Source organism: Lates calcarifer, linkage group LG11, assembly GCF_001640805.2.
Source record: "Lates calcarifer isolate ASB-BC8 linkage group LG11, TLL_Latcal_v3, whole genome shotgun sequence".
In the NCBI taxonomy this organism is placed as follows: domain Eukaryota; kingdom Metazoa; phylum Chordata; class Actinopteri; family Centropomidae; genus Lates; species Lates calcarifer.
In genome coordinates, this window is record NC_066843.1 from 13,996,993 (window position 1) to 14,016,467 (window position 19,475).

The 19,475-nt window shown below is 41.4% G+C and overlaps 2 protein-coding genes across 3 annotated transcripts in view; one reads left to right on the forward strand and one right to left on the reverse strand.

Moving 5' to 3' along the window:
- The first annotated feature begins 268 nt into the window (after nt 1-268).
- rabep2 (rabaptin, RAB GTPase binding effector protein 2) lies at nt 269-7,968 on the forward strand. The gene is made up of 12 exons (XM_018672804.2): nt 269-545; nt 2,300-2,455; nt 3,441-3,523; nt 3,614-3,991; nt 4,088-4,183; nt 4,328-4,426; nt 4,990-5,103; nt 5,612-5,690; nt 5,814-5,825; nt 6,114-6,268; nt 6,830-6,946; nt 7,116-7,968. The coding sequence occupies exons 1-12, from the start codon at nt 521-523 to the stop codon at nt 7,218-7,220; spliced, it is 1,419 nt and encodes a 472-aa protein (XP_018528320.1). The 5' UTR covers nt 269-520; the 3' UTR covers nt 7,221-7,968.
- A 642-nt stretch (nt 7,969-8,610) lies between these two features.
- The window catches only part of atp2a1 (ATPase sarcoplasmic/endoplasmic reticulum Ca2+ transporting 1), a 106,239-nt gene continuing 95,374 nt past the window's right edge, over nt 8,611-19,475 (reverse strand). The window contains exons 7-26 of one of the 2 annotated variants that reach the window (XM_018672803.2): nt 18,960-19,040; nt 18,783-18,868; nt 17,957-18,112; nt 17,693-17,834; nt 15,983-16,149; nt 15,769-15,857; nt 15,545-15,647; nt 15,312-15,443; nt 15,027-15,152; nt 14,701-14,919; nt 14,488-14,599; nt 14,184-14,407; nt 13,850-14,070; nt 13,554-13,756; nt 13,378-13,463; nt 13,049-13,182; nt 11,948-12,065; nt 11,252-11,369; nt 10,558-10,602; nt 8,611-8,920 (exon numbers count right to left, since the gene is read on the reverse strand). In XM_018672803.2, coding sequence (XP_018528319.1) covers nt 10,598-10,602; nt 11,252-11,369; nt 11,948-12,065; nt 13,049-13,182; nt 13,378-13,463; nt 13,554-13,756; nt 13,850-14,070; nt 14,184-14,407; nt 14,488-14,599; nt 14,701-14,919; nt 15,027-15,152; nt 15,312-15,443; nt 15,545-15,647; nt 15,769-15,857; nt 15,983-16,149; nt 17,693-17,834; nt 17,957-18,112; nt 18,783-18,868; nt 18,960-19,040 — 2,522 coding nt within the window. In that variant the 3' untranslated portion in view covers nt 8,611-8,920; nt 10,558-10,597. The remainder of the gene's footprint in view (nt 8,921-10,557; nt 10,603-11,251; nt 11,370-11,947; nt 12,066-13,048; nt 13,183-13,377; nt 13,464-13,553; nt 13,757-13,849; nt 14,071-14,183; nt 14,408-14,487; nt 14,600-14,700; nt 14,920-15,026; nt 15,153-15,311; nt 15,444-15,544; nt 15,648-15,768; nt 15,858-15,982; nt 16,150-17,692; nt 17,835-17,956; nt 18,113-18,782; nt 18,869-18,959; nt 19,041-19,475) is intronic. The other variant, XM_051074058.1, reaches the window with a different exon arrangement.

Here is a 19,475-nt window from a genome sequence, read left to right on the forward strand (position 1 = left end):
TTACTGTCACTACAAGACTTTTATCTCTGAGAGTTTAAATACTTGTTGCAAACATATTTTTGTCATTGTTATATTGTCGTTTTTGTGGACTGTGGTTCAAAGTGTGGTTCAGTGACTTCCAGGGGTCACTGCCCACTGAACATGACTGGAGACTCGGGGTGTGGGATGGAGGATATGGGTGTGACAGTTAAATAAAGAAGCAAACCTACGGCCACTTTTCTTGGTACATAACTACGATAAAAGCAGTCCAGTCAAACGCAGGTTAAAACCCAAGGAGAAGCGGGGGAAAGGCATTTGAGAACAGGAAGGACGTTGACGTGATTTCCGCAGGCTTAGACCGGGGAAAGTTGTTTCCTGAAGTTGACACTGTGCTGATAATTTCCACACCAAAGTCCTGGTGCTCGTGTTAAAAAACGGAAAATAAATAAAAATGACAGGGACAGGTTTGTCGTTTATTTCTCGGTAGGTTTCCTCTTCAGCCGGAGGTGAGCTGTGTGTGAAGGAGCTGTCTGACGAGAGGATGAGCTCCAACACTGAAGACACAGGTAATAAAAACACCTCCGTTAAACTTTAATCTCCTTCATGCTAACAGGATTGGCTGTGAGGCGACACTGACCTCTTTACAAGTGTAATTTTAGTAAACATTAACGTTATAACTTGTTGCTTGTCTTCACCGGAGTGAGACCTGTTGATGTTGGACCGACAAACGGCCTGTTAGCATCGTTGACCATAGAAATGAACGGACGCTGCTAGCCGCTAGCTAATACTTAGTGACCAAAGCGTGGTACGAGGACCTCTATAAGCCTCTATGAAGTGAGTTTCAGTGCCAGTTATTTTACTCTGAATTCATTAACAGTGCAGCTTCACTTCCTTTAATGCAGGTGTCCTAGCTTTACATCAACTGTAAATGCTCCTTCACTTTATCATGTCACGTTAAATAACAAAATATGTCTTAAAGCAGTCGGTGGAGGAAATATTCAGAGCTTTTACTTATGTAAAAGTAGCAGTACTGCACATACTTATGTACTACCTAGGTAAAATAAGTGTGTTGTTAGCTTAATGTACTCAAATCAAAAGTGCTGTATCATGTCTGATAATCTCATATGTTTTACTTGTCAAACAAATAGCGGTCAAATACATGGAGAAAAATGTGCATTTCCCTCTTAATTGTAGTGGAGAAGAAGAATAATGCAGCATGAAATATAAACACTCAAGTAAACTACAAGTACCTTTAATATGTACTTAAGCAAGTGTACTTAGATGTGTTTCAGCACTGACTTTAAATATGCTCTTTGAGACAAAATCCTGTTGTTGCAGGTTGTGTTAGTAGTTGGTCCCTTTGCATGTCAACTTGCAAGGTGAAGTTGAAGCAACAGGTGTTTGCTGTGGAGTTGGCAAACAGAAGAAGAGAGGACAGAGACCGCCTCTCAGCTGAGCCTTAGCAGCAACAGTATAAGAAAGATAGAGAGGTGTGTGTTTGCTAGCTGAAGCTTCAAAATACTCTATATCCACCATAGTTGCACCCCTCCTGAACATTTGACATTTAACAGTACAATGAATTGGCATCAGTTTGGGTAATCACAATCATTCAGGTCAGTGCTAAATATCAAGATACTGAGTGTCAAATGTGAGGATCGTCTGCTCTTGTCTTGTTTTATGCCTTTAAATTGCACACATCTGGATTTTGAACTGTTGCTCAAACAAAACAAGCAAATTATAGATGTTACTTTGGCCTCAGGGAAACGGACAGCCATTTTTCACTTAGTTAACAGACTGAATGATAAGTCAGTTAACTGGAGGAAAGAATCAGTGGCTGAATCTTTATGCGATTAGCTGATAGCAAATAGCTGATATGCATCACATATTGATAGGGTTCACTCTGCTTGTCAATCTCCCACTGTGACAATGTCGACAACTGGATACATTCTCTGAGGTATTCTCATATAATGTAAGAATGCTATCAGGTGTTGTTGTGTCATGAAAATACAGGTTATTACGTGACTGGCTGACCTCTGTAAAATATTTAACGGATTTTTATGTCCTAGTCACATTTTCACTACATGAAAAAAAACAAAGATGACACAAACATGTTTTGTAGTTTTACAAAGCTAAAATAATGCAAGAAATTTAAGGTTGAATCCTGCAAATATCAGCGACATCAGATGAGCTTTCATCACCGATATTTTTAGGTGTTTTTAGGTCACCTGACTGTTTACCATGTCTCTCATCTCTACTGGTGCAAACATTCTCAAAGCAACATAACGAAGGGTAAACACAGCAATCTGTTTGATATTTTCAGAGGCCAGCCTGCAGGCCCAGCTAGCCGAATGCCGAGCTCAGGTCGAACACTGGCAGGGTGTGGCGACGATCTGTGAGCTGAGCAAACAGGAGGAACTGGCAGAGCTACAAAAACAATGTGACCAAGAGATCCAGTCTCTGCAGGAGGCTCTTAGAGGTCAGTGTGTGTGTGTGTGTGTTTGGCTCTGCCTGCATGTTTACATGTGCATGAGGGGTACACTGTGTTTGTGACAGTCCTTGTGTGCAGATGGTCTGATAATTTCACATAATAAGACAAAATCTTTCATTTGGTCTTTTTGTAAGGAGACAGAAGTGAGAGCCTAAATAGTGTGTCACATGCAGCATTTTGCACAACAGATTGTAACACTGTTTTATTCAGTAAACATCCCCAAGGAAAAACAAATAATTATAGAGTCAGAGATTAACATTTAATTGTTGGACAAACACAAGAAAAACTTCATGTGCCAAGTTCATACAAGAAAATATACCAGTGCATACTGTATGTCACACAGTAAAAATAAATGTGACAGTTTTAAGGAAGTTTTAAGTTGGCAGGTTATGCAGGATTTTTCAGGAAAAATACAGATGAAGTCAACTGAGAATGCTCTTGTTTTCATTCAACTGAGACTCCTGTTCAGAGAACCTCAGAGAACTTGGCTTTTATCTTTCAATCAAATCAGTTATGCACTGAGATGCCTGGCCTTTAAAAGCTCTGAAGAAAAAGTTGTGCCTGCAGCTCCACTGTCTGTACCTGGGTACCTGGGTACCACAGAATATTTGTGTTTTATGAGCATATTCAGTGTAGAAGAAGACGTTATTATACTTAAACCTTGCTTGCAGAAAGTGCATGCACAAGTAATATCTGACTGTGATGGGAAACCTTCTCAGTTGGTTTTGTTTTAATGATAAAAAGCTGTTATAGTTATGTTCTTTAAAAAAAAAAAGAGCATGGCACTATTTGTAATGGAATGGGAACTGAACAGTTGTGTGGTTTTTAGTTTTCATTTTCATTTCCTTTTTGCTTAGTGTCTAATTGAAACCAAACTGCTAAAATAACTTTTTGAAATCGGTAGTATTCATTTGATAACATTTGATACAAATCAGAAATCAGTTTCATCATTATTTTCTTAACCTGTTTGCAGAGACTGCAGCACAGTATGAGGCCAGGATATCTGTTCTCCAGTCTCAGCCTGTGGAGTGGAGGAGAGCCAGTGGACAGAACACAGTCAGGTGTTAAACTCTGTGTCACTTTAATTAAATTGTGTCCAAGTGTTCTGGACTTAGTCTCAACATTTGTTTTTTCTCTACCTGTTAGATCAGTGGAAGGAAAGGCAGGATGGACGCCGACGTCTCTGGTAATGAATCCTCGACGTCTCTCAACAACAGCCTGACAGAGGCCGAGGTGACGGCGTCCGCGGACAGGACACACGGTCAACAGGCAGAGCTCGAGGCAGCGGCGGAGGGAGAAGGAGCTCCGCTTATGACAGAAGGGTATTTTTCATTGCGGCACTGCGACTCGGCCTCGTTGTCCTCCTTCTCCTTAGACACGCCATCCCTGCCCAGAAAACTCAATGCTCAGGAAGACACAGACTCACTGGTGTCCACGGGAACATTGGTGCCTGAAGCCATTTACTTGCCGCCGGCGGGACACCGGCTGGTCACACACAACGACTGGGATACGCTCAATTCTCAGGTATTTTCCTCCCCTTTAATTTATTGAGGGTGGTTTTCAGTCCTCAGTCAGTGATGTGCAATGTGTAATTAAGGTGTGGTGTGTTGTGTTGGGCAGGTGTCGGAGCTGCGGGGGGAGGTGAGTCGGCTGCTGGCTGAGAAGGAGGAGCTCGAGAGAGAACTGGACAAGCAGACCAACCACATGCACAAACAGGTGGGCAACGCTGCTCTGAGGGTGGGTTACACAGGTGTGAGTGTGTAGAGAGAGTGAGCCACACACAGTGTCCTCAGATCACATCAGAGTGGAAATGACATGCACAGATTTACTGCATGTTAACGTGTTTGCGTGTTTGTTCAGGTAACAATGCTCCAGTCTCAAGTCCAGACGTCCGAGTCCCTCCTCCAGGATTTGCAGAAATCTTTTAGCCAGTCACAGAACGCAGTCCAGAGCCGGCTGGTGAGTGACATCATGACACATCATGTTGATCCTACCTGGTGTGTGTGACTGTGTCAGGAATGGTAGTGTCCCTATAAGATAATAATGAGATTTTTGGGACACACAAACGAATCAAGACATTATTAAACAAATGAGGATAGAGTACAAGACATTAGAGGTGCTGGTAGGCAGATTGTGTTACCTGTGGACTGGTCTGTTTTTTATGTTAAGCTAAGCTAAGTGGCTGCTGGCTCCAGCTTCATATTCATCCTACAGACATGAGAGTGGTTTCAGACTTCTAACATAACTCTTGTTAAGAAAACGAATAAGCGTGTTTCCCAAAATGTTGAACAATCTCTTTAAATTTTCTCATGATTTGTTTTATTTTAACCATCTTGATTAAAAAGTGGCAGCATTTAAATTGTCTTCTTGTCACAAATGTGTAACTCAAGTACACAGTGACTCACTCATCCATCACATTTAGCCAACAGCAGTCACTTGACTCCAAGGCCAAGTCTGTAGTTGTGTGCACTGCCAACTTACTGAGTAAAGTAGGTGTTTAAAATTTGCATTTTTGTCTCCAGGCAGAGTTGTCCTTTTCCCAGAGGAAGATGTGCAGCGAGCTGTCCAGACTGAAAGGAGAGGAGGTTGAGGACGACGTGCCAGACTCCAGCTCCTCATTCCCAGCAACACTGCAGGTACAGTTACTTCTTTAGGTTTTTCATTTACAGCAGATCTGACTCACAAGTGCTGCAGCAGAGAAAAATCAAGTTGAATTTTCCATGGTCTCGTGTAAACATGGACTGTAGTCACGTCAAGTGTACTGAGAGTAATAGTTTCACATAGCTTTGTAAAGGGAACAGAAACCTGTTAGGAGCTTGTTCATATCCATTTAGAGATGACTTCCTCTCTGTTTAGTGCTGCTTTCCCTAATTTCTGAGTTGATGGGGTCACTGGAAATGATACAAACCTTCATACACCTGAAGATTTTGTGGGTTTTTTGTCAAGTCTTATATTTGGACAAACATTGAATTTTATAGCCAAGTTGTTGTTGACCAGGCTTTTCAGGTATTTTGACCATCTGTTTTTGTTAGATAGTGTTTGTGCTTGACAACCTATATGAATTGTAATGGTACAGCCTCATAGCTGCACAATTACTGTATGTTGCTCCTGCTCATGGTGTCACTGTTGGACTCTGATCTGCAGGGGGCGCACTGTGAGGAGCGCCTTCGCATTGAGATAGTCAACCTGAGGGATCAGCTGAACACTCGGACAGAGGAGAACGGTCTGTGGATTACAGTATTATTTAGGCAGTTTTCCTGCACTGACACTGTCCTGACTGTGACTCATTTTTTGTTCCTTCTTTTCTCGATTCCTGCCCGCTTCCACTTTCATCTTCTGTCATCAGAAGTTTTAGAAGGTGAGTGAACAACTCTCCCTTTATTAATAGTCTGTTCAGTCAGTTAGTAGCTCTTGTGATTTGTGTATTTCATTCAGATTTATTTCACCATTAACTTTTTTATTCCCTTCGGTCATAACAGTGTTTTCTTAACAGATAGAAATAATGACTACAACACGTAATAACCGGGAATTTTCTTTTTAATAAGCATCTCATTGTTTGTCCCAAGTTAAAAAACATCCATGATGGTATGGTGAACGATTTCTCAGCATGAACTTAATGCGGCCTTGTGTGTGACTGTGTGTGCAGTGCAGCTGTCCAGCCTGAAGACGGAGACGGAGAGGATCCAGGCTCAGAAGGACCAGTTGCAGGCTGAGCTGCTGGCCTGCCGCACTGAACTGGAAGCCCTGCGGGTGGCACTCTCTCATGTACAGAGCACCAACAAGACTCTCCACAATGAGAAAGTAAATCCAGCCTTCTTTTAGCACCAAACTCAGTGTTACCATTTGATGCTTGCATTAACAGCTGCTGTCTGTGTGCCTCAGTGAAGTCTATAATGATGATGTTTATAGTCTCATCCTGAGATGAGTTGATGAGCTTAAGTGTCATAAATCAGCAGAAATTATTGTTTTCTTCACTGTTATTTATCATATTGAAAAAGATTCTTGCAGTGTCCAACACATTTGTTTCCAAGTGTTTGAACAATAAAGCTGCTGTGTTCAAGGTCAATAATTAAGGTTTAATGCCAATGATTAATTCTGATTATTTGTCTCGGTTTTAGGAAGTCAGTTGAACATTAATAAATTGATCATGTACCCTGCTTATTTAGATTTATTTCTCTGCTTTCTTAGTAGCAGAAGCCAGGAAATATTGTTTTTGTCTGAGCCTATTTTATAATATGTAGAATAAAAGAAAATTATACATATATGCAACAGTTAATGGTGTGCAGTATATTGACACAGAAATGAAGCTCCATGTTGTATAGATATAGTTAACTGTGCATGATATGATTTGTTCTCTCTCAGGCGGCCCTGCACCAGCAGTGTCTGGAGCTGCGAAGTCAAATCATCAGCCTGCGCTCTCAGGTGGACACCAGCCAGACTGTACAGAGGGACTTTGTTCAGCTCTCCCAGTCGCTGCAGGTAGGAATCAATGGATGGTGGTACGTTTGAATGGTAAGAATGGTTAAAAAAGAAAAGCCTGAATTAATAAATGGGGAAAACTGTTATCTCTTGCAGAAACAGGTAAAATCAGTAGAGGTACTCCACTATCTATCAGTGACAAACTGCTCGCCCCTCTCTCCCCCTTCAGGTGAAGTTGGAGTTAATCCGGCAGGCTGAGAGTCTGGAACAAGTCAGGGAAATCCTGGAGGAGGGTGTCAGTGAAGCTGGATCGTCGCCTGCCGATGCCTCGTGAGTTTTAAAAGTCACACTGGAACCAAAGAGCACGGACCAAGATGAATTAGACCAATAAGAGTGACCAATAAGGGCCAACTATCCATGGCTGCATTAAATACAGATGCTGTGGTAGAGTGACCACTGGAATCACATCACAGCTGGTGCTGCCAGCACAGTATCGTGACACTGGAGATGCTCTCAAACAGAGATGTGATGTTTTTGTTTGTTTCAGAGGTGATGGTTTGTTGTCAGTGACTCAAACTGTTGCGTAGTGACCAAAGTGATCTTTGATGAAGCATGAATTCTTTGGTGGTGCTGTTTATTTGTCTCACACTCCCTTTGTCTTACATCTAGTAACGTGTCTATTTCTGTACTAAAACATATGTAAATATAATCTGTTTCTAAAACTGACATAACACCAGCGAAACACTCAACAGTTCAACACTTGATTTTGCACAGCATCAGTCACTAATATGCAAACTACACAATTATTTTCACATGCAAAGTATTTTTCTTCCTTGTGAAGAGATATGAGGACCTTAAGGAACAGTGGATTGCAGTGGAATAATTAATACAAAATAGAGATTCTTCTAAATTAATTGCATTTCAGATGGGATTTTTATTATTAGTTTTTTTTTTTTTCCTTTACGCTGAGTATTGTTAACTGTTCCTGTTGTTAGCACAGCCACAAAAGCTTTTAGACCAAGCAAATTTATGATTGTGGATTGGGAAAGAAGTAAAAATCAATGAAGAAATGTGTATGAGTACATCTTGCCATTTGTTTTTGTGTTAGTATATACTGAAAACTAATGATAGGCTTTATTTCACATTTTTTTATTCAGCCTTTAAGTTCATAATCAAATACTGTGATGAAGTTTCTCAACCCCGGACTCTGAACTGCACACAAGCTCACCTAATATAGAGACAGGGTCAATGGAAATTTCTACTCAGACTAACACACATATTAGGTTGTTACACAACATATTTGAATAAACTAGGATTGAATATAATTTAGTGAAATTTTGAACAGCATACATTACTTTTTATACTTAATCATAGTGCTGAAACAACAGTCAGAAGTCAGTCTACATGAATATATTTACAGTTATCTGGCAGTGTATTGACTCGTTACAGAGGAGCCTCTGTTTGAGCAGGACAAAAAACTGTTCATCTGTCAAACAGATGTTGAACGTTAATGCCTCACAGCTGTAGAAGTCTTGTAAACTCTGAAGACTTTTGTTATCAGTCAGACTAGGTCCACTAGATGTCGTTGACCACATTATAATTCTTGCTGGTGCTCTGCTGCGCAACAGAGCCTCCATTAATACCATGAGATTATGCTAAACAGCTACTGAGAGCAAATTATACACATTATAACTGAATAGGAAACTGAACACTGATGTCCAAGCTTAACAGTTTCTTAATACATCTTTATTCTTTAAGAATAGAATCAACACAGAATAGTTTTAATAACTCTTACCTATATATTAATTTCAGTACATTCACAGAAAAAAATATTTTGCAGCTTTTTTTGGTGTATTTTCAGATGGCTTATGTGTTTTCTGTTGTATTCATGCCACTTGATGTTTTCATATCAGGTGACTGTTGGCAGGCTCGCTTTCAGTGTGAGCGCTCAGCCTCTTCTCTCCATCCTCTGTGTCTCTGCACTCTCTCTGCTTCAGACACTCTCTGTTGCACTTTGTTGGCTCTAGACTTTCCCTGGATGAGAAAACAAAGACTCGTCAGTGCTAAGGTAATGGCAGTGTGCTAAGGTTAAATGAATGCCATTACAAGTGAGTAGTCCATTTGTTTAAGGGAACTGGACATTTTGGTTAGCACGCCAGTTTGCTTTGTTGCCAAGAGTTAGATGAGAAGACTGATCTCTGTCGTGAGTTTGGCTCAGTGCAGCCAAACAGCTAGCCTGTCTCTATCCAAAGAAAACAACAACTACCAGCATCTCCAAAGCTTGTTTAAACAGTACAGAAATTGAAGAGTAGAAAGTAAATTTGTGGTTTTTATTAGGGGTTATGTCCAAGACTATTTCTTGGTTGGGACCAGTAACTTTCTCAGGTCTCTGCTGGTTGCCTGGCAACTGCAGAGAGCCAAGAAATCATGGCTGTATTAAGAAGAGAAAAAGAGACATATCTGGCAGACACAAATTTATTTCCTCACATGTAGCCACTAGCTGAAATCATTTGGCAATGTGGTTGATTGTGGCTCAGCTGTGTTGGGTTAAGTGTTTACCCATGAACAGTTTTCCTTACTTTCTTTTACTAGCTATATAAACAAGATGTAATGTTGTTAGGGAGTTTTGGAGGTGCTGCTAGGCAGATTTTGTCACCTTTGGACAGAGCCAGGCTAGCTGTTTCCCTCTGATTCCAGTCTTTATGCTAATATAAGCTAGCAAGCTGCTGGCTCGAGCTCTGTATTTACTGTATAGGTCTGAGAGACATGGAAGCGCATTTCCACCAATGTGATGAAAAAGCAATGAATCTTAGTCATTATAATGAGAAAAGTTCTTGAATAATGACTTAGTTTGTCAAAATAATGAGAAACTTTCTCACCGATTAGACTGACAGGATTTTGTTTTCATCACATTGGCAGGAAAGAGCTTCTATAGAGTGGTATCAATGTTCTTATCTAAGTTTGAGCAAGCAAGCAAATTAGCCATTTACCAACATTTGTAATTTGTGTGTCTTATAGTGGGAAAAAGATTGCACCTTGCTACAGGAACTGGGTGCTCCATTAGCTGTATAAATTACAGCTAAATTCAACAGAAACCTTTTCCTCACTTTGTGACAATATTAAGTGGAAAAAAAATCTGAAGCAATTACTTTTTAATGTCAACAATGTCACTACTACTTTGAGATAATACTCAAACATAATCCAGCAACCTTTTGATTATGTTTTACTGCTTTAGCAAAATGCACAGTATTAGTTTGATTGCAGTAAATGCATAGTCAAAGCAGGAGGCACACACCAAATCTGCTAACTAGCATTTTCCTATTTCTTCTATCAGAGGATCTAGAAACTACTAGCAAAACGCTAAAGTAGCATTTTCAAGCTTTCAGTGATAAACGCCAGTTATGCAATATTATATATGATGCTGAGATCAAATATTGGATTCCTACTGACATATTCACAGCCATCAGAACAGATCACAGCTACATTTACAGTCCCAAGTGATTAGTTCAGAAAGATTACCAAGACAAAAAAGTACACACAGTCAATGACCAATGTTTCTTTGACAGAGTCACTTAATCATGTATAATAACTAGCATGAAACTTTTAGGACGTGCACGTGCAGAGTGCTTAAACCAGTGCTTAAAACCAGAGTGCTTAAGTCAGGGGAATACCTTGTTTTGTTACAGGGGTGTGTAGGAGGGGGAAACATGTTTAGGCTGAACAGTGAAAAAGAGCATCCAGGGAGAGGAACATTAGATAAATGAGAAACAAAAATTAGAGGGTAGAAGGTGGGAGAGAATTAAAACAAGAATAAGAAAAGAGGGAGGAGAGGTTAGCAGTTAAAATTCATTAAATGACATTTAATTGGGATGAAAATTATTCCAGAACACTCTATTAATCAAACATTGTTTTTGAAAGTGATTGAAAAAGAGACAAAAGTGGAACAAGTTCAGGCTGAAATAGCCCTGGGTCTCATATTGACAGAATATTTGAACAGAAGGATGTGTACATATTTGCACAGGTGGGTGTCAACTTCTAAGCCCCTGAATGAGCTGAATGTTTACACCTAAGCTATTCCCTGTAGCTACACACAGTTGCTAAATCATATTTAATATTTATTTAGATTTAGTTGTTTACTTTGATTATGACATTTTAAGTAGTAATTTCAAGTACAGCAACGGAAGGCTCTGGTGCACATTATCCTCAGAAAATTGATAAGTCATAAATTGTCTTTTAGTACAAGAGCATTGTTACTCAAAAACGCAATGTAATTTTGTCTTAATATGAATTTTCAAATAATTTTTTACACACGATGAATGTCATACTGATAGAATGACGCGTAAACAGGTCATGTGTTCAGCTTACCCTCCAGATATGTGCGAGCCACAAACTTGAGAAGCTCATCGAGGAGGATGACTGGGAAGGAGAGCTTCAGCACCATCATCCACTGCTCCACATTCAAGTGAGTGAGCTTGAAGATCATCTGTGGATGACAGCAGCCAAACACTTTCAGCTCAGGTTTATTCAACTAGAGATCACATTACAAGTAAGAGATGTGGAAAATAAAAATAAATTGAAAGAATAAATGTAGAAAATAAATACTGGTTATTTAGCTGAATGATCTTTCCTCTGGAGAGCAGTGACAAGTGTGTTTTTTAGTCATATTTTTAGATTTTACAGTTGTAGATATAATGATTTTCACTAAACCCTGACCCTCATTGTTTGACATCTAAAGTCTTGATTTTTTGACTTAGTTCCAAGTTAAGCCAGGTTATTAATAGTAATCTGCCACTAAGAAGCTATAGCAAATGGGGCCCTTAGGGATTTGTGACAAGAACTAAAGAAACATCTGAAATTTTCAGGAGTTCACAAAGCCAAGCAGTTTGATTGTGTGGCGCTGTGAACGCCACCTCTGTTAGTAGTTTGGGCAACAGAGCGTTGGGTCATCTGTAAGTATGTAAGCAATGAGAATGTGCGAGAGAACATGGAGGTTGTGGAGGCAGTGTGTATGTGAGGGAAGAGTGGAGGGGAGATGGATGTGGTGCAGGAGGCCAGACTCACGGGCAGGGGGTCGACGTAGATGATCATGAAGTGAAGGGACATGGAGAGGCTCATGGCGCCCACCAGCCAGCCGTTGCTCCAGGGGGGCATGCGCACCAGGGACTGGTTCTCAGACAAGCTGGGGGAAGGGGAGGAAGGAGGAGGAGGAGGAGGGAGGTGGGGTTGGATTGGGAGGCGGAGGGGTACGTTAATTTGTGTGTGTTGAGGTGAATCCATGAAAAGTAAGAATAAAATGGAAATATGGCAAAAGCTGAAGGAGGATCTCCTCGACTAGACTTCCAAAAACATCTCAGCACTGGAAACTCTGTGTGTGTGTGTTTGTAGACAAACCACTGTCATGTCAGTGATCAACTCTTGTTTCATGGCCATATGATTTGCACTCTTCTGCATTGTCATGTGTTTTTAATGTATAATGCATCATATTCAAAATATATCACAGTTACAATGATACTGATATTTTACATTCATGCATCTGCTACTAGGTTAATGGAAGATATCCACAGAGCTGCAATTAAATGGTTGTTTCTGATACAAAAGTCCAGAGAGCATAATTTTAGTCCAAAGGTCAGTTGAGCAGAGAGTATTCAGATCCTTTAAAAGTAAAATACCACAGTGTAAAAGTACTCAAGATGTTTGGGAAGTATTACTTAAGTAAGAGTATGTATGTATAAATAGCAAAATATACTTGACATATCAAAAACAAACTCACTTGGCCCATGTGAGTGTTATACCATTGAATATTTTGTTGTTGGAATAAAAATTTGTAACCATTTTATGTACTGTTAAATGGCAAATGGACTGGATTTATAAAGTGCTTTTCTAGTCATATTGACCACTCAAAATGTTTTACCGACCGACCACGTTCACCCATTCACACACACATTTTGTTGAACTTTTTTTATATATATTTTTGAGTAATTAGTAAGTGAAGCTGATAAATAATAGAAGAGTAAAAAGTGCAATAGTGAAATAGTGCTTAAAATGTGTAATTAAGAATAGTACATATACAGTACATATAAGTATTTATCTATTTCCTTCCATCTATTTTGTGAGGTTTGTGCCCAGGTTGGAGAACCCACAATGCCCTTTGAGCGCACAGACCTGTTCAGAGCGTTGCACATCTCAATGGTGACCAGCACAGACAGAGCCATGGTCATTGGTGGAGCAGCCTCGAACACCTCGCAATGAACCCCGGCAAAGTCCTCGTTCTCCTCGCTGCACTGCATGAAGTGTGACTGATGGGAGAGACACAAATCCCTCAAAGTCTGGCAGAGTGTCTCAGAACTTAAGAACCCTCAATTGAGTGTTTGTGTAGAGGTGCTGTAGTTTTATATGATTTAGTTGATTTAGTTAGAGCAGTTTACAGTGAGACAGGGTCCTACAGATTCCTTTTTTTCATAGAAGTTCAGAAATAAGTGTTAAATACCAACCAGTTGGTGGAAGGTGACCATTGGGCCATCATCACAGTACAGGAACCACCAGGCAGCTGCTGCAACAGTTGCAGCACCAACATAACCTAAAAGACACATTATTGTGTTACATCTGCCTTCAAGTGCTTCAGTGGATGAGACAAAATAAAAAGGGAGAGATCAAGACTCTGTTGTACCTCCAATGGCCAGATATCTGAAGAAGAGCCAGCCAGAGATGAGGGGCTCCTTGGGGGAGCGAGGGGCTTTGCCCATGATGTCCAGGTCAGGGGGGTTGAAGCCCAGTGCGGTGGCAGGCAGACCGTCAGTCACAAGGTTAACCCACAGCAGCTGGACGGGGATCAGAGCCTCAGGCAGACCCAGGGCAGCAGTCAGGAAGATACTGGAGGAGGAGAGGAGACAGAATTTTTTTCTTAGCTTGGATACAGTGCCTCTTTTTGTTTTAAACATACAAGAGTTGGAATCGTGTACTTACCAGACGACCTCGCCCACATTGGAGGAGATGAGGTAGCGGATGAACTGCTTCATGTTGTTGTAAATGGCTCTGCCCTCTTCAACGGCAGACACAATGGAAGAGAAGTTGTCGTCAGCCAGGACCATCTCAGAGGCAGACTTGGCAACGGCAGTGCCAGAGCCCATGGCGATGCCAATCTCCGCCTTTTTCAAGGCAGGGGCATCATTCACTCCATCACCGGTCTTAGTGAAGAGGTAGAGGGAAAATGGAGGAGAGGAATGATATATCAGCCTGAGGTAAGTTATTGTATTTGTTTTGTAAATACAAATGAAAGCTGTGTCCTTCTCCTCCTCACCATGGCAGTGATCTCATCAAAGCCTTGCAGGAACTCAACGATCTTGGACTTGTGGGACGGTTCTACTCTGGCAAAGCAGCAAGCCTTTCGGACAGCGTTCTTCTGATCATATGAGGCAAGGTCATCAAACTCACGACCAGTGAAGGCCTTGCCGGTAACATCCTCATCCTCAGTGAAGATGCCAATACGACGGCAGATGGCCACAGCTGTGCCCTTGTTGTCACCTACAGGGCACCAGAAATTAAGATTTATTTTTTTCTGTTGAAGCTTAACACTGACATTAAAATAAGAGTATAATACTGACCAGTAATCATGATGACACGGATGCCTGCAGCCTTGCACAGCTCAATGGAGCTCATAACTTCCTTGCGAGGAGGGTCAAGCATGCCAACGCAGCCCACAAAGGTCAAGTCAGTCTGGATGTGATAAGAAAGCAAAAAGTTTAGTGTCCTTGGAGCCAATCACAACTGAGAAATGCTGTAAAGATACAAATCTTTATCTGTCCTCTGTCACCCACCTCATAGTCTGCAAACTTGGTTGAGTCCTCCAGGTTCATCTCCTCCTTCTTCAGAGGTGTGTCACAGGTGGCCAGTGCCAAACAGCGGAGTGTGTCGCGCCCTGTGCCCCACTCCTTGATGACTGACATGATATGGTCTTTGACTGGGCCAGTCAGGGGTACGCGGTTGGTGCCCACACGGACGTAGGTGCAACGGTCAATGACACCCTCTGGAGCACCCTGTTGACACAGTAACAACAAACATTTGCTTGCGTTTTCCTACATCTCTTCGGTTGGACAGCTTTTTCATGATGGCCATTCACATATGTCTAGTGTCACACACTCACCTTGACAAACATCTTGTTTCCCACGGGAGCTTTGGCAGACTTGGCGGGACAGCAGTAGACTGACATGGACTTCCTGTCTCTGGAGAACTCCAGGGTGAACTCCTTCCTCATCAGCTGCTTGATCACCTGTCAGAAAGTGATCAAAAATCAAGGTTGAGTCTTGCATGTCTTTTTAGCCACTATTCATATTTCTCACTTTTTGCATTGATTAAACCTACAATAACATTTTTGGCTTCTTCTTAAATGGTAAAGTTGCAGCAAGTGTGGGATATTTTGTGGACTTACACCACAGCACGCATTTGCCCTTTCCACTTTGGACAGGCCACGCACTTCAGTGTTGAATACGTTCATCTTCTCCACCAAACAGCAGAGGGCTGTTTCAGTGGCTTCCCCAACTTTCTCATAAATACCCTTAGACTGCATCATGGAGAGAGAAACCAAGTACATTTTAGGCTCGTCAGCAGTCTGTTACATATTAAACATAAATGTCATGAACACAAAACGATTTCTCTGCAGACCTCGTTGTAGTCCAGAGAAGAGTCATTGCACAGAGCGCAGATGGTAGCCAGCTCGACCAGTCCGTCATACTGTCCGCACTTCACAGACCCACCGTTCTTTGTACTAATAGAAAATGATAGAATTAAGTATATAGTCAGGATATTATTCAAGAACTGGTTGTTGTTTTATGTGTGTTCTTGGTGTTTTTTTTAACACGAATTCCTTGCTTTTTTTTGACACTTACACTTCTCCCTCAGGGGTGTACTTTGAGCCAGAGATGTCAAACTGACCAAGGGAAACACTGTCACCATCTACTTTTTCGATGATGAACATCTTCATGGAAACATGACAAAAAAACACAGGTTCTGCATTAGATCGATTCTCCTATTCAGTTGGCAGCAGTCTGTGTGGATTGAAAAAGAATGTATGTATATTTGTGTATATGAGTATGAACCTACCTTAGTTACACACATCTGGTTGGTGGTAAGGGTACCAGTCTTGTCAGAGCAGATGACTGAGGTACAGCCCAGGGTCTCCACAGAGGGCAAGCTTCTGACGATGGCATTCTTCTTTGCCATACGACGTGTTCCCAGAGCCAGGCAGGTGGTGATGACAGCGGGCAGGCCTGATGGACAGATGGGGATGGATGAAGTGCAGAGGAAAAAGAGGTACAAAGTGAAGATGACATGAGGTGACAAAACTTTTCAAAACTATTAAGGAAGGGAAGGTAAGTCTGGTTGGAAGATGGAAGAAACATTTAGAGGGTATTCTCACTATCTGACATGTCTTTTCAAAACCACCTGGACTTTAGGGACTCTGCCACCTGGCAGGCTGACAGTAGTGGTGGTCCCGACACAGCCCTTAACACATCAGTTGGAGCACGCCCAAACTGCTGTGCTCTCCAGAGGTATTCGTGTGGGAGGGGGCAGCTGCAAGCCATTCAGTCCCTCTGCACCATGAGTCAGATCTCTGTTCAGATTCTTGGCAAAAATCAACCCCAACATTGGTGCGGAGAAGGTCTGGAGAGCGTCCAGCTCAGTGACATTATGGTGGCACCGGTGTTTGCAGATGATGTTGTCCCTTTGGCATCATTAGACTGTGGTGTCTGATGTGTGTTGGCACAGTTTGTAGCTGACTGTGGTGTGATGGGGAGGACTGTGAGCACCTCCAAGTCTGAGACTATTACAGAAAATGTAATCAGTCCTATCCACTCAATAGGGTAACTTTTGAAGAAAGTATTGCCTTAGAAAGTATTAAAGGTCTTAAATTTCATTTACAGTTATCTTTATTTCTTTCCTGTCATAGACAGCAACATTAGTTTAACATATTTTTGGTTTGTGGTTGTCGGCTTTCAGGAGACGTTATAAACATATAAATTGCAGGTGAGATTTATGAGATTGAACAGTGGACTAGACACACACAGCTGTTTCTTCCCTCTGTGTTTTTTCCCCTATTTTTTCAATAGGTAAACCAAGTTTGATGGGCGGTAAACCAGTTGGGGTGGGCAATGTATTGGACTTTAATGTGTTGATCAAGCTCTGTCCAAGCTCTTGATTTATTGGCCAAGAGTCTTTCCAACACTTATTTATTCTTGGAGTTGGGAGGAGACCAAAAGAATCATATCAGTAAAACTAAATAATGTAAAGCTCCCTGTCTGTAACAAACTGCTCCTGTTGAGAGGAGCCAAGGTAAAGTGCTTCTGGCACCTGGTAAAAATATAATAGTTTATTCTCACAGAATATAGAAATCCTAGACCAGACCCAGGACACACTGAAGGAATATATCAGCTGCCCTGGTAACACTCAGGAGGAGTTTGAAAGAAAAAAAAAATCCTGAATTTAAAAAAGATTAGGCTGTTCTGTTTGCTCTCACCTGCCATTTAAAACCATTGAATTGATCTCCTGGATAAGTGGTAAGGGAATGAATGAATGGATAAATATAATCAAGATGTTTTTACCTAATCATACTCTACATTAAAGGCTTCAAAACAATGCATTAAATTGTGTAGTACTTTATAATATTGTGAAGATCAATCATAAACCATAAACCCATATTTAATTTTTAATGGACTTGTGGCTGTAGCGTCATATAGACAAGCTACACAACATGAATCTTAGGTATGATAATCTCCCTGGACAACTGAATATAAATGAATCCCAGTGGTTTACCTTCAGGGATGGCAGCCACAGCCAGAGCCACAGCAATCTTGAAATAGTAGATAGCACCGCGGATCCAGGAGCCTCCATGGACAGGGTCATTGAAATGGCCAATGTTGATTATCCAGACAGCCACACAGATGAGAGAGATGACCTGGAGGACAGGCAGTCAGACAGACATGTGAGGTATTAGTTGAAGTTTTGTGAACAAATTTTAGGTAATTAAACTACCAACTGGCGCTGGTAGTGATGCAGTTTTATGTCTGTCTCAACCACCTTAGAGAGCTGCTCTCCAAACTCGTCCAGTTTCTGCTGCAGAGGGGTCTTCTCCTGCTCAGTGGCAGCCATCTGGTCACGAATCTTGCCGATTTCAGTGGAGACACCAGTTGCTACAGCAATACCAGTGGCTTTTCCGGCGGCGATATTGGTGCCCTGAACAGTTTTAACAGGAGAAACCCATTAGAAAGTTTGTTGGTCTAAAATATCTCATGTCCATCTCATCTTTGAGATTTATGGTTCCAAAAAGCATGTTAGCATTAAGCTGAAGGCACAGTGGTGCCTTAGCTACAGCCTCATTAGCCTTGCAGAGCTGCTTGTGTACCTTGTTGTTGGTTACCATTTCTACAAAACTCAGCATGTCTAATTTGAGCAGGAGCTCACTTTTTTAAAATTGCATTTTGGAGGTACTTGGTAAGGCAAGTGTAGCTGTGTACCTAACTGAGGATATGTTGGGTAACTTTTCCATCTCTGCCAAATGCAAACATTTTATATATGATATTTTGATTTTTTTTTTTTTTTTTTTTTTTTTTCTGGCACACTCAGTGCACATAAAACAGGTGGATGTAAATACACTTACTAGCATGGTTTGATAACATACCTAAATGAAACTGGGCCATCATTAATGCCACAACTCTGCTTTTTGGAAAAAAGTGCTAAAGGTTGTTGTAAAAAATGTTGGGGTTTTTTTTGATAAGGGAAGGACAGTGGCAGGGTTGAGAAAAAAGTGTAGGAGAGTAAACAGCAGGTGTAGTTTGTCAGGTCTGATGGAAAAGGTGGAAAGATGGAAAAGAAAGGGAGAACAGGACACAGGGAAAAGACTCACAGAGAAGAGCATGTTCTTCTTGTCCTGGTTGACAGCTCGGGGGTCTGGGACAGGATCAGTGTGCTTGATCACACTGACAGACTCACCTATAGGAGAGAAGAGTTGGGTGGTCAAGGAAGGCAGCAGACATCAAAAGTACATCGTTTTTCAGCTGCCCGTTTGTCACGTAACACCTACCAGTAAGAATGGACTGGTCCACACGCAGGGTTGTAGATTTGATGGAGATGATCCTGATGTCAGCTGGCACTTTGTCACCAACTAGATGTACACACACAGGCACACGCAGAGGAATACACACACGCAAAAACTGTGTGTTACTTCATCAAAATTCATGTAAATGTAGTCTCTCTGCTATAAGTGAGCTTTTGCTTTGTGTGTGGGATTATTGTACAAACTGCTTCATATCAATCTGACTGCAGCATTACAGCAGGATGGAGGTATGGAGGAGGGGGTGTGGAAGGGTGGGAGGACAGAGTTGATTGACTGGTTTTAGCACTCTGGATGGATAGTGTTGTTGTTGAAAACTGATACCACAGTCAGAGGGAGAGGGAGACCTTGGGGAGATCATGAAGTGAAAAGAACAGGTGTACAACAAACAGAGGAGAGGGTGAGACAGAGGAGCGAGTCGATATTAAGTGTATTTATACTCAAGCTTGTTCTTTTTTTTTTTCTTCTCACAGAAAGTTCCTTCAG